Source organism: Micromesistius poutassou, assembly GCF_964030765.1.
Source record: "Micromesistius poutassou genome assembly, chromosome: 9".
Classification (NCBI taxonomy): domain Eukaryota; kingdom Metazoa; phylum Chordata; class Actinopteri; order Gadiformes; family Gadidae; genus Micromesistius; species Micromesistius poutassou.
This window is the reverse complement of record NC_140279.1, coordinates 17,576,125-17,599,093: the sequence shown is the minus strand read 5'-3', so window position 1 is coordinate 17,599,093 and position 22,969 is coordinate 17,576,125. Positions and strand designations below refer to the sequence as shown.

Here is a 22,969-nt window from a genome sequence, read left to right as displayed (position 1 = left end):
ATTTGGTTCATCCAATGAGAGGGACAGTCAGTTCCTCTTGGGGTTGGGACCGTCCAGTGGGTGACGGTGTCATGGACTCTTTTACAGTTCACATGGACTCAGTTTACTCTTGGAGATTGGAGTCCTCCAATGACGGAGATTGGGGTTGGTGGGGTTGGTTTTTATCTAATGGGAGAGAGCCAATTACTCTTGCAGTTTGTGTCATCCAATGGGAGTTAGTTTGTCTTCCTTTGTTAGGAGGAGAAAGGTGTGGTACCCACTCCCCTCCCCTCCTCATGCGGCCTGAGCACCGCCAGTGCCACACCAAAGTGTTCCTTCTAGGTGGTGCTGCCGTTGGCCACTGTGGTGACATCAGCTGACTTCAGGAGGGTCATCAGGGTTGACGTGTTTGTGTAAAGGGCGCCACTCTTCTGGTTGGTGCTTTGTCACCGGGCGTGTGTGTGTGTGTGTGTGGTGCGCGGTGCGCGTGATGGGCCCTACGTTTGGGCCGGCGAGTCGCAAGGCATGTAATGGTACAACAAGGTGAATGTGTTTGTCCCCGTGGCGACAGGAGACTTCATAGGGCGTGGAACCACAGTGGCTGGATTCTTGTAGAGCTTATTAGCCCAGCCCTTGAAAGGGTAGTGAAAGAAGCTTGGTAATGGAGAAGCTTTGGGTCAGACCCTGCACTTACTGGGGGAGGTGTGTCATGGAAGACAGAGAAGAGAGCCATGAATCATCCTTAGCATTTCTTGTTGTGTAGGGAAACCGCGTACACACACACACACACACACACACACACACACACACACACACACACACACACACACACACACACACACACACACACACACACACACACACACACACACACACACACACACACACACACACACAGAGACACACACACACACACAGAGACACACACAGAGACACAGACACACATACGCACACACACATTTATGCAGACGATCCCATTCACACATTCTTGAATACACCCATACAAACAAACAAATGCATATGCCCAAATATGTGCATGAAGAACAGTGTTCCAATGCAGGCTTTGGTCTGGTTCTGAGAGGGTTTCAGAGAGGATGAGGTCTGCCTTATGTCCTCTGTGGCCCCGGCTGCACCAGGGAGGTCAGGGATAGAATTACAGCTCTTATCGATTTGTTCCCACCACCCCACTACCCCCAGCTACAGAATGGCTGGTGCAGGAAACGCATGGTCCACTCTCTAGACTCCAGGGAGAGATCCCATGTAATATCTGCAGCCATCGCCCACCGCTGCCTCTCTTTGTGAATGGAGCGAGGTGGATCGATCTTGTGCCGGCAGAGGGAAGAGAAAAGATTGGGAATTAAAAAGATAACCTAAACTGTCAAGTTGGCTAAACTAAAGTCATGTGATGTCAGTTCTTTCGAGGGGCTGCCCATTCCACACAGTTCTTGAGAGTGACTTATGTTTCCATATTGCTTTTATCAAACCCAGAGTCAGACCTAGAAATGTACACATCCTATGTGCTAAATCTGAATATTGCACCATAGCCTGGTCACTTGTTATTGCAATATTCTGTTTCACCAGAGAGGGTGCAGTTTCATCAGTTTATGTCTTTGTTTGGTTACTCCTTTTTTAAAGATGAGAGAATTAACCCATTGGCAGGGCAGTGTAGCAATACTATCATATTGAAGTGTATTCCCAGATTAATAAGGGTTGCAGGATAGACGTCACAGCCCTGAATAAACCAAGTGTCTGCACTGGTTGAACTCTGCTCCTGTGACCTGTCCTTACTGTTGGGATTTTGTGGTTTGTCCCTTGCAAATCTGTATCTTGTATTGAGTTTTCTATTCAAAGGCCAAATTGAGGTTTACATGAGTGCAGGGGGTTGACAATGCAATCATTTGTTTCATATTTATTTATTTGCAACCAGCACTGCCTGGTTTTGCATAACTTGTATTGTGAAAGATCCTCATGTGACCGAGGGAGAGCGAGTGAGAGAGGATCGGCTAAGCTTGGGGAAGACAAAAGGCGTTTGTCCCACTTTTATATCATTCTGTTCTTCCGAATATTTTGTTAACAAACTTAATCCTTTGCCCGGCCGTAAAAAAAAAACATTTGGTCATCGCGGAAACTGGAATGTTTTCACAACATAATGATTGTGTAACAAGAAACAAGAAAAAAAAAAAGGCTGAATTCCTTTTTAACAGGTGTTCTGCACCGTTTTGTTTACAATGTCAGCACGGTGATATCCCATAAATAAGAAGAGAGCAATTATTCCGAGATCAGGATCTTGTTCGGGTTATGGGGCGGTGCCTTTGAATGGTCACGGCGTCTTGCTTCTCTGTGCCTTTGGGACTTTATTAGATTCTGTGTTTATTCGCTCAACCATATCACCCGTGATGAGGCCATGCATCTAGGGATGTCACATGGACATTTGCTTTGATATCAAAATCATGGATACAAACCACAAAACCATATCTTTTTATTTGTCTGCGACACCGGTAGCTTTGGAGACCAGTCGGTACAGAAAAGGGTTTGTAGGGTTACCTACCTTTAACTAGTCAATACAGGGTTTGATACCTGGGTAGGCATCCTTGAGCGAGATGTCTCACCCCTCCCTACCTGTTGCTTATCTGAATTCACAGCAAGACACTTTAGATAAAAGGGTTTGCTAAATGATTATATAGTAAAAAAAACTAAATGTATCCACTGGACAACACCGTACATAACAAGTACATAGAGTAACGTTAAAAACAGCTCATGAGAAGCAATATTTGTAAAAGGGGAAAGAATGGCAAGAAAGAAGGGGTTTAAGAGAATAAAGTATGAAAGAGACACACTACTGTGCTTGGCAGTAGTATTTGAATGGGAATGAGGACATATATATGAGACCATTGTAACATAGAATTCATGGCCTATTTTAATGTCTTCTACACAACAAACTGCTGCCATGTCTGATTTATATTTTTACTGTGCTGCCACTGGGGTGTGTGTGTTTTCCAGTTCAATGTCAGTGTTTTGCATGCCGGTGTGCCTTCAAGCAATGCAAATTCTGCGTAGGAATCCTTGTGCTTGGTAACAGTGTCAGTGTCTCTGGGAAGGGACATGTTATTTGTGGCATGCAGGTTTGCAGGAGGGGTGTAGGGTGTCCGATGCTACAGCCATCTCTTCCTCTCCAACGCTCTATTTATGTCCGGCTGCAAGAGTGTGGGTGGGGGCTGTGCATGACGCATCAGTACGGCTAGGGAGCTTGCAGGAAGCGTGTGTCTGATAGCCGGGCTGAGAGGCAGCGCTGTTGTGACATGCGTTTGGATCGCTGAGCCACCGCCAGGCAGCCACTCGCAGCACTTTGATGACATCACCCCTCCCACCGATTGGTTGCTCAAATGTTCCTGTCTGTCTCACTCTCATTCCATCCCTCCCCCTTCCTCTCTCTCTTTCAATTTCCCCCCCCCCCCCGCCCCCTTCCCCTTGTGTTTCTCACACAAAAAGCAGGCATCAGTGAGCAAACAAGCGCGAGTTGAGATAGGGGAGGGGTTTTCCGCCAGCGAATGGGAGCGCGAGGGAGCTTGACAGGGTGAGAGAATAGCTGACAATGCTAGCAGGCTAGGACTTTCTCTCTCGCACACACACACGCACACACACACACACACACTCTCACACACACTCAACACAGGAAGGGAGAGAGAGAGAGAGAGAGAGAGAGAGAGAGATAGGGAGAGAAAGAGAGGGAGAATTGTTGTGCATTGTTCAGACTTCTCCTCTGTACTACTGGTCCACTTCTCCTTCTCTCTCCTCTCCTGGAAGACAAAGTTTGCTCCGGGGTTGCGTTGCTCCCCTTCTGCTTGGCCGTGCTCTGTGCTGCCTCCCTGCCGGGGTGAGGATGAGGGACTCTGTGGACTGGGAAGTGTAGACGTCGGCCAGGAATACTCTTGTGTTCTGCTCTCTGGGGGAATAAGAGCCGTGTACGAGAGCCCTTCCAGCAGCCCCTCGTCATTGCCCACGGATCTGGATGCTGTCCTTCAGAATGCCGGTCCTAACCTGTGCCTGTGGAGGATAGTGGACCCCTCTGCCTCTTGTTTGGGGAGAGGAACCAGTTTGTGCGTGTATCCCGGGACAGTGCCAAGCCTTGAGGTGTAAATGAAGTGCTGCTGCTGCTGCTGCTGGTGGTGGCGGTTGTGATCCGGCTTGTCAAGTTAGTGCCTTATATCGTGCAAGGCGGTGGTGGTGATTGTGTAGCGCCACCATGCTGAGCCTGCAGGACTCGGTCTTCTTTGAGATCAGCATCAAGTCCCTGCTGAAGTCGTGGAGCGGAAGCTGTGAGTAGCAAGGCCACACATGAACACACACACACACACGAACACACACACACAAACACACGAATACACACACACACACAGTTGACATACCACCCTCTGGCAACAATTCTTATCTTGGCTCACACACACAGTCAACAAGGCCTCCTGCCCCACACTCTCATAGCAGTCGTCAATGCATCCTCCTTTATCTCCTCCAGACACCTTCAGAGTTGTTATGGCTTAGGCAGCAGCAGGTGCGTGTTTGGGCTAGGTATAGCTAAGTGAGGCAGGCCCCCCTTTTGATGTGAATGCAGGTAGTGAGATAGTTATCTCGCCTCTACTGTAATATATGCCGGTAGCGGAGTGGTTGGCTCGGGAATATAATGTATGGCGGGTAAGGCGATGGGGAGATTTGCTGCGCTACAGTAATGGTGGCGGTGGCATAACCGTTGGCTTTGTGCGCTTCCCTACCGTAACAGTGGAGGTAGCATGACGGTTAGCTTTTTTGCTTCACTGCTGTCATGGTGGAGGTAGCGTGATGGTTAGCTTCAGTGCTCTACTGTAATGGTGTAATGGTGGAGGTAGTGTTATGGTTAGATTTACTGTAATGCTGGTTCATGTTTGTTTCCAAGGGAATGATTTCCCTTAATGAACATCTGAAAATCCGCAGAGAGCTTTAACGGAAGAGGCAAATAGTTTGAATAGGTGACCTGATGATAGTCAGGACAAGTGACAAGTCCCTGATACTTTCAATAAGTCACCATAAAGTCAGCAGTTCAATGTTTTAGCATTTCATAATGGGGATGTTTAGCCAATTCAAGTCTAAATTACCAACACACTGTATGTGTTTCATCATACAATTTAATGATGTCATGGTTAACGTTGTCACGGCAGCAAGGAGGAGAACTGAGTCATCGTCTTCTTTTGGGTGAGACCTCAGTAGAACGGTAACATTCTCTTGTTCCTCTGACGCCACCAACGCGTTCCACCGTTCCCCTGCTGTTAGACACTTTTTCCCCTGGTTTTGTTAACATAATCTCCGCTTCCCATCCCTCCACCTTGCCCTCTCTCTGTCTCTCTATTGCAATCCCTGTCCCCTTCCCGTCTGTCTGTCTGTCTGTCTGTGTCTCTCTCTACCTCTTTCTCCCCACCACAGCCCTCTGCAACTCCTCTGGGATGTCCGTAATGCTTCGCCGTTATTGATCAGTCTGCTAGTTGGCTCCGGTTGTTAGACTCTCCTATATGGGCTTTGTCTCCGCAGACATCAGATACAACAACCACCCCCCCCCCCCCCCCCCCCCCCCTTCTCTCACTCCGTCCCGTAAACCTTCCTGCGTCCTATAGCCGGCTATGGGCTGACAAACAGTGCCTTTAATGCTGCTTAGTGCTTCATGAGCAAGAAACATGTAGACAGTTTTACTGTCTTCACTCATGTTTCACATGTACACTAACATACCGAGATTCCAAACGTGTATATGGCTCATGTCCATTTCAGGATTGTGCCGTAAAATACACTGATAAACCCTCCTTACCTAACCAGAATCTACAGGTGTATAGCCTCTTCATTTCATTCTGGATATGTTTAATTTTCACTGTTCTTATGTTCCTGAATTTCCCTACCGGGTAATTGATCACAAATATGATAATGCATTTTATCTTATGAGTCGTGCGAGCAGCATATGCTAAAATGATTAATTTGTTTGGTGAAGTTATTATTATTTTTATTATTATTTTCCAGACAGTTTAAAGTGCAGCTTCTAGCCTGCATTGAGGATAGATATATTCTACAAACGACAGTCTTTGTTGCATTGAAAGATCTACAATGCCTTCCAGTGACCTCACTATAGAGAAGCAAAACATTCTAAACAAATCATAGGTTTACAATGCAAATGCATTTGCAATGCAATACAAAGCAGCAACAGCAACTGAGTCCAACGTCTGATTCACAGTGAAACACACCCCTGTGTACACATCTTGCATTTGTTCATTTCTTAAAACGGTTGAAATGGCAAAGCCACGTTTTGCATGCCTTGCCCGGGTCTAGTTTTGCATACGTGAGGTAATAAAGGCAAAGTTTCTTTTGCCATTTCGGCCAAAAAAAATTATCCTATTTGACGTGCCTTCTCCTTTTACTCTATTGTTTGTCTATTTCCAAGTTGCCTTATCAGGAATGGCCATATTAGGACAGTCTCCAGGCCTAGGCTAGTGTCAGACCCAGAATGAGCATGACCAGCTAAATACTTTTCTTTTGGCCCGTCAGTGTTGCAGTCTCCCTAGAACGCTATCTCACCCATTCATGTTTATTCTTGAGGCGTTTCAGCTGCTACTTCCTTTTTTATTTTTGTAAACTTGCCTTTAGCTTCACGGTTCTTTTTTTGTGAAAGCTAATGGAAATTTTAGGGTTAGGTTACGAATATTGTGTTGTCATGTCTCAATGTCAGGATGTGGCCCTTAAAAGTTAGATGCTTGCTATTCCCTAAAACATCTAACCACTGAGTAAACACATTTTTTTGTCCTCCATTTGCTCCTTTTTCTAATTAATACCCCCCACTTCTCTCCCTCTCTGCCTCCATCCTGAACGGGCTGCCAGCTCGCTGCAGCGGGGCCTCTGAAACAAAGAGGCCATGCCTCGTTTCAACGATTCTGCGTTACCCTGCCAAACAGTCTGTCCACCTTTTCTGTCTCTCTGTCTGTCTTTCTCTCCCTGTCTCTCTCTGTATCTGTCGTTGTCTCTGTTGTCTGTCTCTGTCTGGCTGTCTGTCTGTCTCTCTCCATCTCAGTCTTTTCTTCTTAATCTGGGTCTCTCTAGCTGTCGTGACCCTTTCTCACTTCACACCAACCTGTTCCCTATGTAACCTGTGTGCACATGCTTAACACGACAACCCTCGTATGAACTTCCAGAGTTTTCCAGCTCTTCGAGCAGTCATTAGATTTAATAACACACTCCTGCAAAGGGGACACAACCCTGTTACGTCCCATAGATCGCCAAATTGGTTTCAACATGAATCGTGTGATGAATTTTCTTGTGTATTTCACATTGAAGAGTGCGTAGTGCAGTCATTAGTCACGTTGAAGGATCAACGTGTTAGGACGAACCACTGTGACTCGCTGCTGCCTATGCCATGACACCTTCTTGGACCGAGGAAGAGAGTGCCTGTCCTCCCTCCCGTTGTTGACTAGCAAACTGAACATGCATGGGACATCTCTGCATACCAACACGGTGTGGTGTGTTCTGTGCTCCATTGTTGCTGGCCGGTCACAGCCTGGCAGTCCCTGGGCAAGGCAGCATTTTTTACTGGAAAGAAGGTTACTCTGCCCTGGGGTTGTGTAAGCCTGCTAACCAGCTTGATGACTGCTGCAGCAGTGCTGGGGCTGGCCTATGTCTTACTTGAATGGATACTGGATTTTGAATACACAGATGCACCATGGTTTGCAAATCCACCACGCATATCACATGCTTATTCAAATAGAGCCTGCAGTTGCACATTGGAGGGAGCTGTACTCAACTTGTAACGAGTATCATTGCTTTATGTAAGTATCATGCTGGGATGTGAATGTGCTCTGCTGCGTCAGATGACCTGACACAAGATAAGTGGTGCTATGCAGTGGTGTTCTTCTGCTGGAGCTGCTGCTACGTGTGTGTGTGTGTGTGTGTGTGTGTGTGTGTGTGTGTGTGTGTGTGTGTGTGTGTGTGTGTGTGTGTGTGTGTGTGTGTGTGTGTGTGTGTGTGTGTGTGTGTGTGTGTGTGTGTTAAGAAGACACTGTTTCTAAAGTAGAGCCAGAGTCCAGAGTGTTCTGATCAGCCCCCAGTAAGACACATTTAGATGGATTCATTTACAATCGATTAATCATTCCTATATAGTTGATTAACATTTGCCTCAAACCTCAACAATTTACACATCTATGCTGATGACACCATTTGTTGCCAAGCCAACAATATTACGCTAGGCCTAATCCTATTGTGTGTGTGTGTGTGTGCGTGAGCAATCAACACCAGTAAATAACACACTTCCAACACAAATGTTCATGCCAATTCTCTTTTCTTTTAGTGCTAGGAGTTTGTCGTGGCATTTGCACAGGGATTTGAATAGAAGGACAGAGCAATGGATCTCTGGTGAAGGCTTAGAAGGAGTCATTGCAGTTTGCTTGGACTCCATGTCCCTGAAACCATCAGTCTCCTAGACTCACCACTTTGCAGTGCACACAGGGAAGTTGGGCGGTGGGCAGTGGACTGGCATGTCCCAAATGACTTCCCAATGAGAGAGAGGTGGAGGGGAGGAGAGGAGGAGGGGGGGGGGGGGGGGTGATCAGGAGACTTGGCCCGGGAAAAGATGCCTTGCATTTCTTTCCTTAGTCTGTTGTAGAGTGGAAAAGTACAAACGACGTCGGGCTGCTCCTATCTGTGAAACAGTCGGCCCTCCAGCTGGCTCAGGGACAGGCAGAGGGGGAGAGAGAGGGCACGAGGGGGGGGAGAGGGAGAGAGAGAGAGAGAGAGGGGGGGGGGGGGGGGGGGGGAGCGAGAGACGGGGAGACGGGGGAGTGGCAGGGACGGAGGGGGGCACAGGCCGGTGATCAGTGATTGGTGGTGGGGAGCTGGCTATGTGACATCATCATCATCAGGGTGTTTGTGGAACTCTGTAAACAAAGAGGACCTGTTTGAAAGCCTCTCTGTGCTGCTCGGCAGCATTTCCACTACAACACACACACACCCCTCCCCTCTGTCTCACACACAAGCAGATAACACACACACACACACACACACGGTCACATAACACACATTCTTTACTGTGTCACAACACACTGTCACAACGCACATTCCCACATGGTTACACACAACACATTTTCATATTGCACAGTATGCACACGACCACACACCACAGTCCGACACAGAGGTAAGACTGTACATGGGGTTTTCTGCCTGTCTATGGGTGTTGCACTGTTGGTGACTGTTTGCTGCCTGCCTTAATGTGTCAGGCCCCCGGCCCGCCTCCCGACCGGTCGCTGGGTGTCAACATCTTGACTTCCTGTGAAAAAAGTCTTCCATTTTCTCCCCATTCCTCCCTCCCTGACTATTGTTTCAGAGTTCTGGAAGGAACACGCTGTGTTTCTCTGGCGACCAGGAAAACAGAACAAAGTTGGAGAGAGAGGGAGAGGGAGAGAGAGAGGGAGAGGGCGAGAGAGAGAGGGAGGGAGGGAGAGGGCGAGAGAGGGGGGGAGAGAGAGAGAGAGAGAGAGGGTTACTGGCCAGAGCTCCAGTGACCGCTCTCTCAGCTAGAATGTATTCAGTGTGCACCACATTAGATCCACTGTGGACTGTGTTGGATCCAGTGTAGACTCTATTGAATTCAGTGTAAACTGTATTTGATCAAGTGTACACTGTATTGAATTCAATGCTGGCCATATTGAATTAATTGTGTGTTGTGCAGTGAGTGGGGGGGGGGGGGGGGGGGTGTTATTGCTGTTGACTGACTGTGGGTCCCACATGTACAGAGGCAGGGGCTCCCCCGGCACGTTTCCCAGGTGACAACACTGGGAATGTCCCATGGCTAGCCTCAGTAAACACCACAAGGAGTGGCATGCATATTTACTGTGCGCCTCTCTTCTGTGTGTGTGTGTGTGTGTGTGGGTGTGGGTGTGTTTGCACAGCGCTTTGCACATTTTCTCCAAAGTGTCTCTACACGGGCCTGTTCTGCATATCCCATTGCTGTCCATCCTGGGCCACAGCCTTGGCTCTTCATTCGGTAACTCTCTCTGTCCCAGGCTGCAGTCCTGGGACAGATGGTCATTCTGATGGAGCCAGTCGCAAATTTCTGCCTGTCAGTCCTTAGCGTCTCTTTGTATAAATGCAGAACCCGAATGCCAGTGAGAAACGGTGTGAGTTCATGTTCTTGTTTTTCACACTCACAGGCCATAAGATGAGGTTTAAAGTGGATCGGTGGTAATGTTTTCTCTTCGTAATAAGAGCCGTTCACCTTAGCGTCAACTTTGATATAGTGGCTGAAATGGCTGTATATGTTTTTCCAGTTGTACCAAAAAATCTGCCCTTTCCCTGCTGGGTGTTATTTAGTGAAATATGTCCCGTTTTGTGCACTGCAGACCATTTTGTTGAATATCTTTAGACTGGTTGGTTTATGTCTTTGAACGATGTGAGGTCAACAATGTCCCTTTATGGTGTGTAATTGAGCGTTAAATCGTCCTCTATAATCCCATTTGTATTTCATTCCTTATTATTTTCAATACTCGCCATATATATGTTTAATGTTAAATAATCAAATTTAATATAAACAGGCTTATGTATTGCCAATGCCACGATCAGCATGTTGTTGTTAAACATTTTAACAGTAAATTATATTTGGCACAAAATGATATATTAACGCTGCCCCAATGTCATTAATATAATAAACTGCGCTGTCCATGGTGATGGAGAGCGTTGATTCACAACTCACGTTGAGAAGGTCCTTTTACATTGAACGTGATGGTCTGTTGCGATTTTTTTCACAAAACAATAAAATAATAACTTAATGACTAAAATGGGAATGTATACATACAACACAATTTACGTTTTGTGTAAAGGACCTAGCCGGCGAATATATCTGTTTAACCAATCACACTATTTTTGTCATAGTCACCATGGTAACTGTACAGGTTGCACGATAGGACATGGCGGAGGCAACAGCCTATTTACGTTTCTCAACAGTGTTACTGCATCCATAACTGTATACTAAAAACATAAACCTATAATTATCCTAATCTGCTATATGTATTGATCAGTCATCTCGATGGCAGTCAGCATTACAAGCGTATGTGTAATTGCACATCGGTACGTGAATATAGGTTGTTTTTGATATCACCAAGTTGTGAAATTGTATCAAAACTGTTTTGTTTTGGATACCAACCTTCTACGAAAGAGTGATGGCCTAATTTAGTTATCGAACACGGAAACAACCAATAAAAACGCCAAAACATGTATTAAAGAATGCACTCCCAGTTATCATAATCCCCCTCATCCGTGATTATTACAGGAACAGGCGACTGATTCATTTTTTTTACATCCGAACAGCATTTACATTTACATCCGAACAGCAAGTATTTTTATACTATTCGGTTTCTATTCCGAATTTCATTCCAAGAGCCCTACTGGGAATTTACACCGCAGGCGAGAGAGAGATGTGAGCGTAATGTAGGCGTATCAATTCACACCGCCGCCGTTTATTTCGCTATATTTTCAAGATTCATCAGATAACATCATAACCGAGACGCTTCAGAAACGCTTGAAAATAGAAGTGAAGCTTAAATTTAAGCTTTGGTCAGCCGTGAGACGGGCGTAGAACGCCGCCGGTGTGAATCAGTGCACTAGTCTGAATGGATTCTATCTCTAGCTGAAGTCTGACGGCCGACTAAAAAACGCGTCTAAAACGGCTCTGGTGTAAATTTAGTGTGTAACCAGCGTGTGTTCTCTCCCAACAGCCTCGCCCCCGGTCAACAGCAGTGTGAGTAAACGACGCGCCCCCTCCTCGGTGACTCCCCTGGCGTGGGAGAAGCGCAACACCGACGCCATGTCCAGCATCACCATCGACCCCGAGCTCAAGCCGGGGGAGTTCGTCATCAAGAGCCTGTTCGCCGAGTTCGCCGTGCTGGCGGAGAAGAAGATCGAGGTGGTGATGGCCGAGCCACTGGTGAGTCCTCGACCAGAGCGTTGTGCAGCAGTGCACCCCATGTGCCCCCTTTTCCACCGACAGTACCAGCTCAACTCGCCTCGACTTGGCCCGTCTTTTTTTGCCGTTTCCATCGCCAAAAAAATTACCTGGTACCTGGTACTTTTTTTAGTAGCACCCACGTCGAGGTTCCAAGCGAGCTGAGCAGGTACTTTCGTGTGACGCAAACAGGCTGCTGGCAAACGGGAATAATCGCTCAAAGTTAAGTTGTGGCTGGAGTCCACGGATCTGCTCCCGTTGCTCCTTTCCCGCGGATAGAGTTAGGCTGCATGTGGCTGTGTGTGTCCGGCGAGGCTGGAGTCCATGGACCCGCTCCTGAGGGGGACACGGATCAGTGTTTCGCTGTTTCGTTTTTGTGTCTTTCCTTTCCCGGGGCTCGAGTTACGCCTCCATCAATGTTACCGTATGAAAACAATAGACGAGCACTCATTGCATTTTAAAATGTAATTTAATTTCCCATTTCCCCGTCCCGTCATAACCTTTCCCGGGAATCAGGAAGTAGTCTTGATCAGATTTCCCGGGAATCCCGTCTCCCAGAATTTAACCCTAATGACGACCCGCCCATGTCGAAGAGGTTCTTTTCAACGACCCGCCCACTTTAAGAGATACTTTTTTTAGATGGAAACACGACGTGCCTGGAACCAAACTAAGTCCTGGCGAGTTGAGCTGGTACTGTCGGTGGAAAAGCAGCATTACTGGTTTATGGGCATCATCGGCTCCTGGCACATATTCTAGGGGTTGGCTTGCAGTGCCAAGGAAGCCCATCCTCCTTGGGATAACTAACCCTGTAACGGTCTCTGTGTCTTTTCCCGTCCTCTCCTTGTCTCCTCTCGCCTCCTTTCCTCCCTTCCTCTCGTCGTCCTCCTCTCCTCTGTCCTCCTCTTGTATCCTCTCTTCCTCTCTCCTCCTCCTTCTTCTCTCGCTCTTTCCTTCCCTCCTCTCTCCTTGACTCCTCTCCTCCCAGGAGAAGCCCCTCTCCCGGTCCCTCCAGCGAGGAGAAGATGCACAGTTTGATCAGGTGAGACCTCCTCAGTTATGCTACAATGCAAAATACATTCCCTCATTCATCACAGGCCTGGCCCAGATATCTGTAAACATGGATTGACTATTGAGTGAGACTTCAATTATCGTTGACCCATGTGTTTTAAATGTCGTAATTTACAGGTTTTATCCAATGTCCTAATGTAGTTATTCTCTGTCTTAAAGGCATATACTGTGAATGCCTCTTGGTGCATCATCAGCATATCCATCGAGGTCTCGCTCAGAATATCTAATGGCTACTGTATGGTTAATGCTAAACCCATTAGATCGCCGCATTATGGATTAAGGTCACAGGGTTATTGAATATCGAGTCTTGCAATGTTTGATTCGGCCCCATCGCTGTAGGCAGTCCCCGGGACCCAGTGGCGTTGGCTCCGGCCTTCTGTTAAAAGTCGTGACCATGTATTGATGGGCTTGGCCCGACGGTGGCCGTATTCTGGCCCGGTGGACACTTTTAAACAATGGACCCGACTGCTGCAGAGTGCTTTGTTCAGCGCTACACAAAGCCAAGCAGCATCCACTGCTATATATCCAGCTGTCGCTATTGTGAGTGACTTAGAGAGAGAGGTAGAGGCCATAAAGAGAGGGAGGGGGGGGGGGGGGGGGGGTTGTAGAATCGCTGTGTCATCCTCGGCAGTAAGTCAGCGGTGGGGGCTTCGGTCCGTCCCCACGGCAACACCTTGCATAACTCCGCTGCCTGTCATCCACCGTCACTCTACTGGCACGCAGAAGCACACACACCTATATATATATATATATATATATATATATAACAACCTACTTCATACATAACACCGTCTTTAATTGTATTAGTGCATTGTTGACAATTGATAGCAGGAATGGGGCAGAAAAGCGTGACGTTTTCTGCAAGTCAGTCTTTCTCTGCGTGGTACGTCGTTTCCTAAAATACCCCTTATCTAACGGTAGCCCGGTGCTCTAGTTTGTAGCCAGTGTTGCACTTTATACAGAAGCAGCCAGACACAAAGTGGGACAGCTGCGACAAGGTTGCCCGATACACGTGAGCTTCTTGTGTACCCATGCTATCTTCAGATGTGACGCACCCACTGTACCCACCGATGTGCCCATGCAAGGAGGTGGGCTTTGTAGGGTGTGTGTGTGCTCGACACCGGTCGATAGGACAGAAACACCATGCTGGGCTCAACATGTCATCCGACACGGCGCTCTCCTTGCGAATCAATAATCAATATAGCCTGTGTTTCCCCTCGAAACAAGGTCACCACATCGCGGCCACTGATCTCTCTATACGATCTCTATACAGGATCTTGACCCCTATACGGAATCTCGCTACTAATGCATGGTCTCGCTCTTTAGACAAGATCACGTTCTGGAGGGGGATTTCTGTCTCGGGATGGGATCTCGGAAGTCGGAACGGCGCTCCCAGTTCCCACACGGGAATTGCGTCGGTCGTCCAAGGAGTGAGGATGGGAGGTTGCGGGCGTGCGGTGCTGACTGTCCCGTTTTCTTTCCAGTTAATAAGCTCTATGAGCTCCATAGCGGAACACTGTCTGCCCTCCCTTCTGCGCACGCTCTTCGACTGGTACAGACGGCAGAGCGGCACCGAGGACGAGTCCTACGAGTACAGGCCTCGATCCAGCACCAAGTCCAAAGGGTACGGACCCGAGAGCCTCCCCCTCCTGTTCCCATCGCCAGTCACTTCCTGTTCCCATCCCCCCGTAACCCCTCCTGTGGGCATAATCGTATATTTTCTGTTCTCATGAAATGTCATCTCCCTGCCCTCATCCTAATTAACTTCCTCTCATCATGATTCACTTCCTGTCCTCCATCCTAATTAACTTCCTGATCAAAATTAACTTCTTGTACTCGACATTATTCACCTGTTTTCATTATAATTATACTGCATCGGAACTGCTGCAAAAACTTGTTGTGTTGGAGTTTTTTTTTCACAGTGTAATCTCTGTCCCTTTCTCTGTCCAGTGATGAGCACCGGGATAAAGACTACCTATTGGAGCGAAGGGACTTGGCCATAGATTTTATGTTCTGTTTGGTTTCAGTGGAGGTTTTGAAACAGGTGAGATATCTCTTCTCTACAGATCCCCAGATCTGACGAGGTGATAGTCCAGGTCCTCTCCGTCCAGTGGCTTACAGCACAGAGGCCACCGCTCTCTTTGAACCAACCTCCCTCGTCACTCCTCTCCATGGGATCTAGTTAACAGGAAGTGTATTGATTTCCAGGACTTCCTGTCCTACCTTTGATAACAGGGGCTCCATGGCCAGGGTCGCCGCTTAGTTCAACTTTCTCGCGGCTGCTCATCAAGGGCTGCTCGGCACCGGGGCAGTTGATACAGTAAACAGACAAAATGGCCGCCCACCAGCCTGTCAGCCTGGGCTTTGATTTAAAACTGTTCACTGGTGTCGGAGTGGTGCCGGAGAAGCGCTCCGATCCAAACCACACACTGAGCCCAAAGCCCCCCGGGGACCATAGCTAAGATGTCCTTGGCTGAGCTCCTGGAGGAAAGGGGGGAGAGGGAGGGAGGAGCAGAAGAATGAGGAAGAGGGAGGAGAGGAATGAGGAAGGGAGGAAAGCAGTAGCAGGAGGTTGAGGGGAGAGGGCAGGACTGCAGGGAGGTTGAAATTATGGAGGGGAGTAGAATGAGGAGGAAGAGGGAGGAGAGGAGGGTGAGGAAGGTGCGCGAGGGCAGGGGAGAGAGGAGGGGGAGAGGAATGAGAGAGGAGGGTGAGGGAGGAGAGGGCAGAGGAGAGAGGGGGGAGAGGAATGAGAGAGGAGGGTGGGGGTGAGGGTGAGGGAGGAGAGGGCAAGGAATGAAGAGGGGCTAGAGAGAGGAGGGGAGTGGAATGAGGAGGAGGAGGGAAGGAGGAAGGAAGAGGAGAGGGAGGAATAAGGAGCTTCAGGAGGAGGGAGGAATCAGAAGTGGGGGGGGAGGAGGAGGAGGAGGAGGAGGAGGAGGAGGAGATGTATGGGAGTATGGATGCTCTCAGTAACACTAATGATTCCCTCTGCGTCACAGATTCCTCTTCACCCGGTGCCAGATGCTTTAGTACACGAAGTTCTGAACCTGGCATTCAAGCACTTTAAACACAGAGAGGGGTGAGTACACAAACAGACACTCACATGCACACAGTGAAAGTTGTCACATTCATATTAAAACATGATTGTAGAACAAAAGTGTGTGTGTGAGAGAGTGATTTGGGCGATTTTATGAGCTGGCCTCATAATGAATGTCACTCTAAAAATACACAGTTCCTTCGGGTTAAGTAGAAATTAGTAAACTTACAGCACTCGAGAGATGGGAACAGCTGGTTACAGCCACACTGAGAAGAAGACGGCCCTTGTTAACTTGATTTATATTGATAACGGTCTTCATTCCCAAAAGTGAATGAATCAAAAACATGGCCAGCAACTGAATTAATGACTGCAGGATTACCAGGAAGTCTTTATTTATGTTTGTCTAAATCCATTTCCAGGTACTCGGGGCCTAACACTGGGAATGTGCACATCATCGCTGACCTCTACGCTGAGGTCATTGGAATTCTCACACAGTCAAAGTAAGACAGCCAAGCTCCCCGCCTCACTTACCATTCCCGACTGCTTACACAATTTTCCAAACTGGTTCAATCCAAAGCCCAGTCATTAGCCTGCTGGCCATCTTGAAGCTTAATCTTCCAGGACTAAACAAATAAAATGGACTTGACGTCTTGGACATTGAAGATCTCTTGACTGCATGAGTTGTTAGCCATCTTGGGGTTAGGCACCTTTTAATCTTAGCCATAGCCTTATGTGAGCCGTTAGACATCTTGGCATTACCTGCCCCATCCGCATTGACACTGTGTGTGTGTGTGTGTGTGTGTGTGTGTGTGTGTGTGTGTGTGTGTGTGTGTGTGTGTGTGTGTGTGTGTGTGTGTGTGTGTGTGTGTGTGTGTGTGTGTGTGTGTGTGTGTGTGTTCTCTCCCCAGGTTCCAGGCTGTGCGGAAGAAGTTCATCACGGAGCTGAAGGAGTTGAGGCAGAAGGAGCAGAGTCCCTACGTGCTCCAGAGCATCATCAGCCTCATCATGGGCATGAAGTTCTTCCGGGTCAAGATGTACCCCGTGGAGGACTTTGAGGCCTCCTTTCAGTTCATGCAGGTAACCCCCACAGTGTATACAAGTGCTTGTAGCCGTTTCTCAATACCAAGTACGCGGACTACGTACTCGCGGACTTGGAAGTACGTACTTGGCAAGTCCGGACTTTCAAGTACAAACTTCTGAGAACGCGAGTACGCACCTGTAATTGGAACAGCAGCAGACTCGATGATGCATTCTGGGATATTTAACGGTCCCAAGTCCACACGAGTCACCTCCGATGCATCCTCGGTAGAACGGCCTCATCGAGAACGCATTGAGAACACTTCCGGGTTTTACGACAGTACTCGCGTACTTGGAATTGGAACAGTGCTTGGGCTACCACTGATGACGTTTATCGAGAACTCAAGTACACGAGAACGCAAATTGAGAAACGGCTTGTGTGTCTGTCTTACTCAGTTCATGTGTGTGTTGTGAAGCGCATTCGACCTGACGGAATGGACTAGTACAGGTTTGTGCTTCCATATAGCCCAACCTCTCAAGGTCGATTTGCTCCTCTGGCTTCTTCATTTCATGTCTTGCGCAACTTTCTGAGTACCATCTAGTATTTCAAACCATCTACAATCACAGGCAAATATAGACGCTTATCCAATAACAGTCCCTGTCTATCTGCTATTCCAGGATGTAAGTTTTGCGGTTCTCCGTGTTTTGAAACTAAAGGCCGCAGGTCCGGCTCCGTGTCTTGTGTCGCGCGTGTTTGTTCTAACCTGTGGTTTCAATGGGTGGGGTGAATCCTCAGGAGTGTGCCCAGTACTTCCTGGAGGTGAAAGATAAGGACATCAAACATGCCCTGGCCGGCCTCTTCGTGGAGATACTCATCCCTGTGGCTGCAGTAAGGAGAGCCGTACATACACACTCCCCACACGCACACTCCTCTATTCCACTCTATTATAGGCCTGATATATATATATGGAACATGTTTTATATTGATATTGATCAAAAGTCTATCACGATACGATCATTTATTGTTTTATTGCCCAGGCCTACTCTATTACACACCTCATATACACTCCTCCCTATATTACCTACCTCACATTCAACCCTCACATACACACTCCACACACACTCCTCTATTCACCTATAGTATACACATTCGTTCTTGTGATACTGGGCCTGCTGCGACCAGCATGTACCCAATTACAATGCAACATTTACTATGCAATAAAATGTGGGCATAATCATTTCTCAATGGAAGAATCATTTCCATTAAAGAAGGAAGTGCGTGTAAACAAGCCGATCCTGTGGAGGTGCTCTTCTCCTGTTTCCATGGGAACGCTAACATGTTTTCCCCCCACCAGGCTGTGAAGAATGAAGTGAACGTGCCCTGCCTGAAGAACTTTGTGGAGATGCTGTACCAGACAACCTTCGACCTAAGCTCCAGGAAGAAGCACTCTTTGGTAAAAAAATGACAAAAGAAAGTCTCTCGCTCTCGCTCTCTCTCTCTCTCTCTCTCCCCCCCCCCCAGGCCCCTCTTCAGTTTATGTCGTCACTAGTATCTCTTTAGCTAGGACTCTTTCAGTCTTCCCTTATCTCTCTCCACTTTTTCTTGTTGTTCATGTCTCTACCCAGGCCTCTCTCTCTCCTCGTAAGTGTTGCTGATGTTTATCTATCCAGACCCCTGCCACTCTCTCTCTGTTTTCTCCCTCTGTTGACGCTGGTGTCTCTCGCCCCCAGGCCCTGTATCCCCTTGTGACGTGCCTGCTGTGTGTGAGTCAGAAGCAGTTCTTCCTCAACAACTGGCACATCTTCCTCCAGAACTGCCTGTCGCACCTCAAGGTACCGTCGATCTACACCTACACCTGCGCACCCTACACCCCCCATGTCCTCACCCAGATCTGGCCTCAACCACACGACCCCACCCTAGCCAGACCTGGCTTTTGTCTAGGACATCCAGCTGAATCCTTCCCCCTGATAATGGCTAATCCAATAGCATCCCTTTTAAAGAATCCTAGGGCCCCAATTAGTAAAGATGTTAGGATCATGTTGTCATCAGGTTAGACTACATTGAACATGAGCCCGCCTGGTGAGTATGTACGTATATGTAGGAAGGCACTGTTGACACAAGATGTCTAGACAGAGCCATCTGCTGTCTATATGAACAACGTGCTTCCTCTACTGTGGTAAACATGCAGGCCTTTGTATCAATGGAGCGCATGGTCTAATATAATGCTTCTATTTGTCCTTACAATCCAGCACTTGTTTTTGGGATAATTGTATATCACCAGCAATTATACCAATGGATAATTACTGTGCTTTTTTTTTTTTACACTGAACTGTCTAACCCTAACCCTATTGTAAGCCAATCACATCCTGCCTACCTACCTGGACAAATCATTACCTGTCCAGCCAATCCTTTTATGATCCAATAAGAACTGCTCTCGTGAACCAATCAAAACTCCTCTTTTTCGTACACCATTCCGGAAAATCCCTTCCGTCTGCCTACCGCAACTACCGTTCCTCTGCTAATTGATTAACCTGTCCCTTTAAAAGCTCTACCGCACTGGTCTTGCATCCTGATGATCAGAACACGTTCCCTGTCATTCCCACCCTTTCCTTGCCCTGCACTGGTCGTCATTGTCCTCTTCAGTGGTGTTGAACGATTCAAGGGAGCTGTCTGGATGGGTTGTTCACTGTGATCATGCGGATCCATTTGAGCTTGGGTTGTGGTAATTGGTGTTTTGTGAGGTGACCGATGGTGGGGATGGAACGCGTGTTTGCCTGCTCGACGGTGCTCGTGGTGGTGGATGTCGAATGGTTCTACTATGGGAGAGAAGATCCTTCCTTGGATCTAACGAGCCAATCAACAAGGAACTGCTTAGTCTGGGCAATGGAGAACATAATTGGAAGTTTATGATGTGTGGAGGGTAAAAAATAAATAATGTTGTTACCAAACAAGATAATGGGGTGAATCAGACTCCTAATAAATTGCAAAGAGAGTGCTTGTGCATTATAACACCGTAACAAAGAACATCCTTCATAACTTTTTTATTTTCAACCATCCTGCATGCACACCCCATAATTGTCCTTTTTCTGATCTTGTCCCGACATTACCCCCTGTTTGTTTCTGTGTGTGTGCATGTCTAATTCCCAGGCTTCAGTACACACGTAGTATGCCTTCTTTCTAACATACAAAGAAGGTGGCTCTCAGCACAAGGCCATCTTAGACATCTTATCCATGTTTGTTGAGCTTTATCACTCGAATGTAGTGGCAGGCTGTCACAGCTTCTGTCAACATTTTTGTTTTCTGTCATGTTTGTTTCTGTTTCCTCTAACGTGCATGTCTCCACCCTCCCTGACCCCTGCACGGGTGTCTGCTGTGGTTTTGTGTCTGTCTGGCGTGTCTTTACTCTGCCCAGATGCCATCTAACAACAGCATCAGAAAGCAGATTGAGACGTTGCAGGTGAGTTTCTGTTGCGACTCCACCGTCCACTTAAACCCACCCTCCCACCTGAGCCTCACTAATGGAAGAAAATGGCGCTCCTATCCACACACCGCCTACCCCCTCTCTTTCCTGAGCTGATGTCATCTGACCAGGTGTACGGTAACCATGATGGACCAGGAACGGTATTGGCCAGTAAACGTATACCGGATGTACTGCTTCCACGTCCACGTGGAGCTGTCTGCAGTGTCTTGGGCTTTTTGCGTCACGAGTGTGTTACACATTAAGTGTGCCACACATCAAGTGTGTCACTACAGCGGGCGTTATCGTGGAACACCTGCTGGGGCTTCTTGCTGGCAGTGAGAAGCGCTTCATGTCTGTTACGTTGTCCTTCTACTGGTGTGAGCGTGAACCAGCGAGTCGTTATCCCTCTTGCTGTTCTTACTACTTCTTCCCTCCTCGTGCTACATCCTTGCACTCCCGCAGCTGCCCCGCCCCCCCCCCGCAAATATTTGTCATGAGTTTATGGTTGCCGTTGGCAAGCTATTTGTTAGTACAGTGTGATTGCAGACTGTGAACACAATGCACGCGCGCATTATGTAGTCAGATAAGGCCGGACAACGAAACATGTACTCCATTCGATCCAATGTGATTGATTTTACTGGCTGAGATAGACTGGGAGTTTGAAGTGAACCCCTGGCCCTATTGTGTGTTTCTAAGTCTTTGTTGCACCTCCTCAACGTCCAGGGTTAAACTGAAGATCAAGCCCCTATTGGTCAGGGAATGGCAGGACCTTGCATGAACCTGGAATTGTTTATGGGATTTTGTCTGTGTTTTGAAGGATAGTCTACATCATTGTAGAGCCCATCTCTCTCTCCCTTCACACGAATAACAAAACGATAACGCTAGTTGGCAAGTGCTTATGGTGGTTCTCTCTGGTTGACAGAACAAAGACCCCAAGATGTCGCGCGTGGCGTTGGAGTCGCTTTACAGGCTGCTCTGGGTCTACATCATCAGGATCAAATGTGAGAGCAACACTGTAACTCAGAGGTAAGCACCCCACTGCTCCATGCAGCAAATCAAATGCCTCGACTTGTCTGTGTAATAACTGTCTAACCCCTACCTGCTCCTTTACGACCTGCCCCTGTATTTATTGTTCAACCCTTTACTACTCCTAAAGGTGCTGTATGTAAGATTCAATCGTTGTAAAGAGAGAGAGATTAAAATGGCGCACGATTATAGAGCACGATTTTGAAGCTAAACGACCAAAGAAAAAACACCTTTCTCCGCCATTTAGAAGTGTTGCATTTCACTGTTGCAATGTGAATTGTCACTGATATGTCCGGTATTAATGTGAATGTTGTTTTTTCTGTTGTCTAGTCGTCTCCTGGGCATTGTGTCGGCTCTGTTCCCAAAGGGCTCTCGCAGCGTGGTGCCCAGAGACACCCCGCTCAACATCTTCGTCAGGATCATCCAGTTTATAGCTCAGGTACAGCGCCGTGCACCTGTACCAAATAACTTGGTAGCAGAGCTGCCTAATGCAGATTTTGCAAATAATTGCAAATAAATGTTAGTTGCATTATTTGCATAATATATTATGTTGTATCGATTGCATGCCCACATGGATAAATACGGGGTGTCCTTCCATTGATAATTGAACCCTGTGCTTTTTGTTTGGCCCTGCAGGAAAGGCTGGACTTTGCTATGAAGGAGATCATCTATGACCTGCTGTGTGTGGGCAAGTCCCACAAAACCTTCACCATCAACCCAGAGGTAGGTTTCTTATCATTATACACCTTTACTATCAACCCATAGTTGATCTAACATTAATTGACACCTTTACTATCAACCCAAGTGTACATTCACAATTAATAGACTGCTCCCGCCCATCACCACACTCTCAGAATGAAGCCGGATCAATATGAAAAACGGCTAATGTCTTGTTTTTACCTCATCAAGCCAGAAATTTGTCAAAGATCAATACTGGATCTTCCAAAAGTATCGGAGTGTCGATAGAAACTCTTAATGTATAATATATTCCAATCGGTGGACACTGTTTTGATTTACGATGGTGTGAGTTAGGGGTGTAACGATACACGTATTTGTACCGAAATTCTTCGGTACGGGTCTAACGGTTCGGTGCACGTTTCATTTCGATATGTACCAAAGTTTTTATTGATTATCACACACTCTGTGAGTGTCTTGTCTTGTTCTGATGTTTTGTGTTGAGGACCACAATGGAAACAAGTCCTGGACTTTATTGTTTTTTGTCCTCAATTGTATTTGATGTCTTTTCATTTATGTAAGGCATTTGTTTGATACAATCTAATAAATCAAATCAAATTGTTCACTAAAAATAAAATAATAAAAACTGCTGTACCGAAAAACATACCGAACCGTGACTTAAAAACCGAGGTAGGTACCGAATCGTGTCTTTAG

At 47.3% G+C, this 22,969-nt stretch overlaps 1 protein-coding gene across 1 annotated transcript in view; it reads left to right on the top strand.

Moving 5' to 3' along the window:
- Positions 1-22,969, top strand: part of fryl (furry homolog, like) — a gene marked incomplete at its 3' end in the record, with an annotated part of 60,666 nt that overhangs the window by 2,412 nt on the left and 35,285 nt on the right. The window contains 14 exon segments of the mRNA XM_084472953.1: positions 11,742-11,950; positions 12,954-13,007; positions 14,521-14,660; positions 14,987-15,080; positions 16,039-16,118; positions 16,496-16,576; positions 16,985-17,153; positions 17,890-17,982; positions 18,449-18,547; positions 18,825-18,926; positions 20,507-20,551; positions 21,477-21,580; positions 21,911-22,019; positions 22,217-22,303. Coding sequence (XP_084329079.1) covers positions 11,742-11,950; positions 12,954-13,007; positions 14,521-14,660; positions 14,987-15,080; positions 16,039-16,118; positions 16,496-16,576; positions 16,985-17,153; positions 17,890-17,982; positions 18,449-18,547; positions 18,825-18,926; positions 20,507-20,551; positions 21,477-21,580; positions 21,911-22,019; positions 22,217-22,303 — 1,466 coding nt within the window.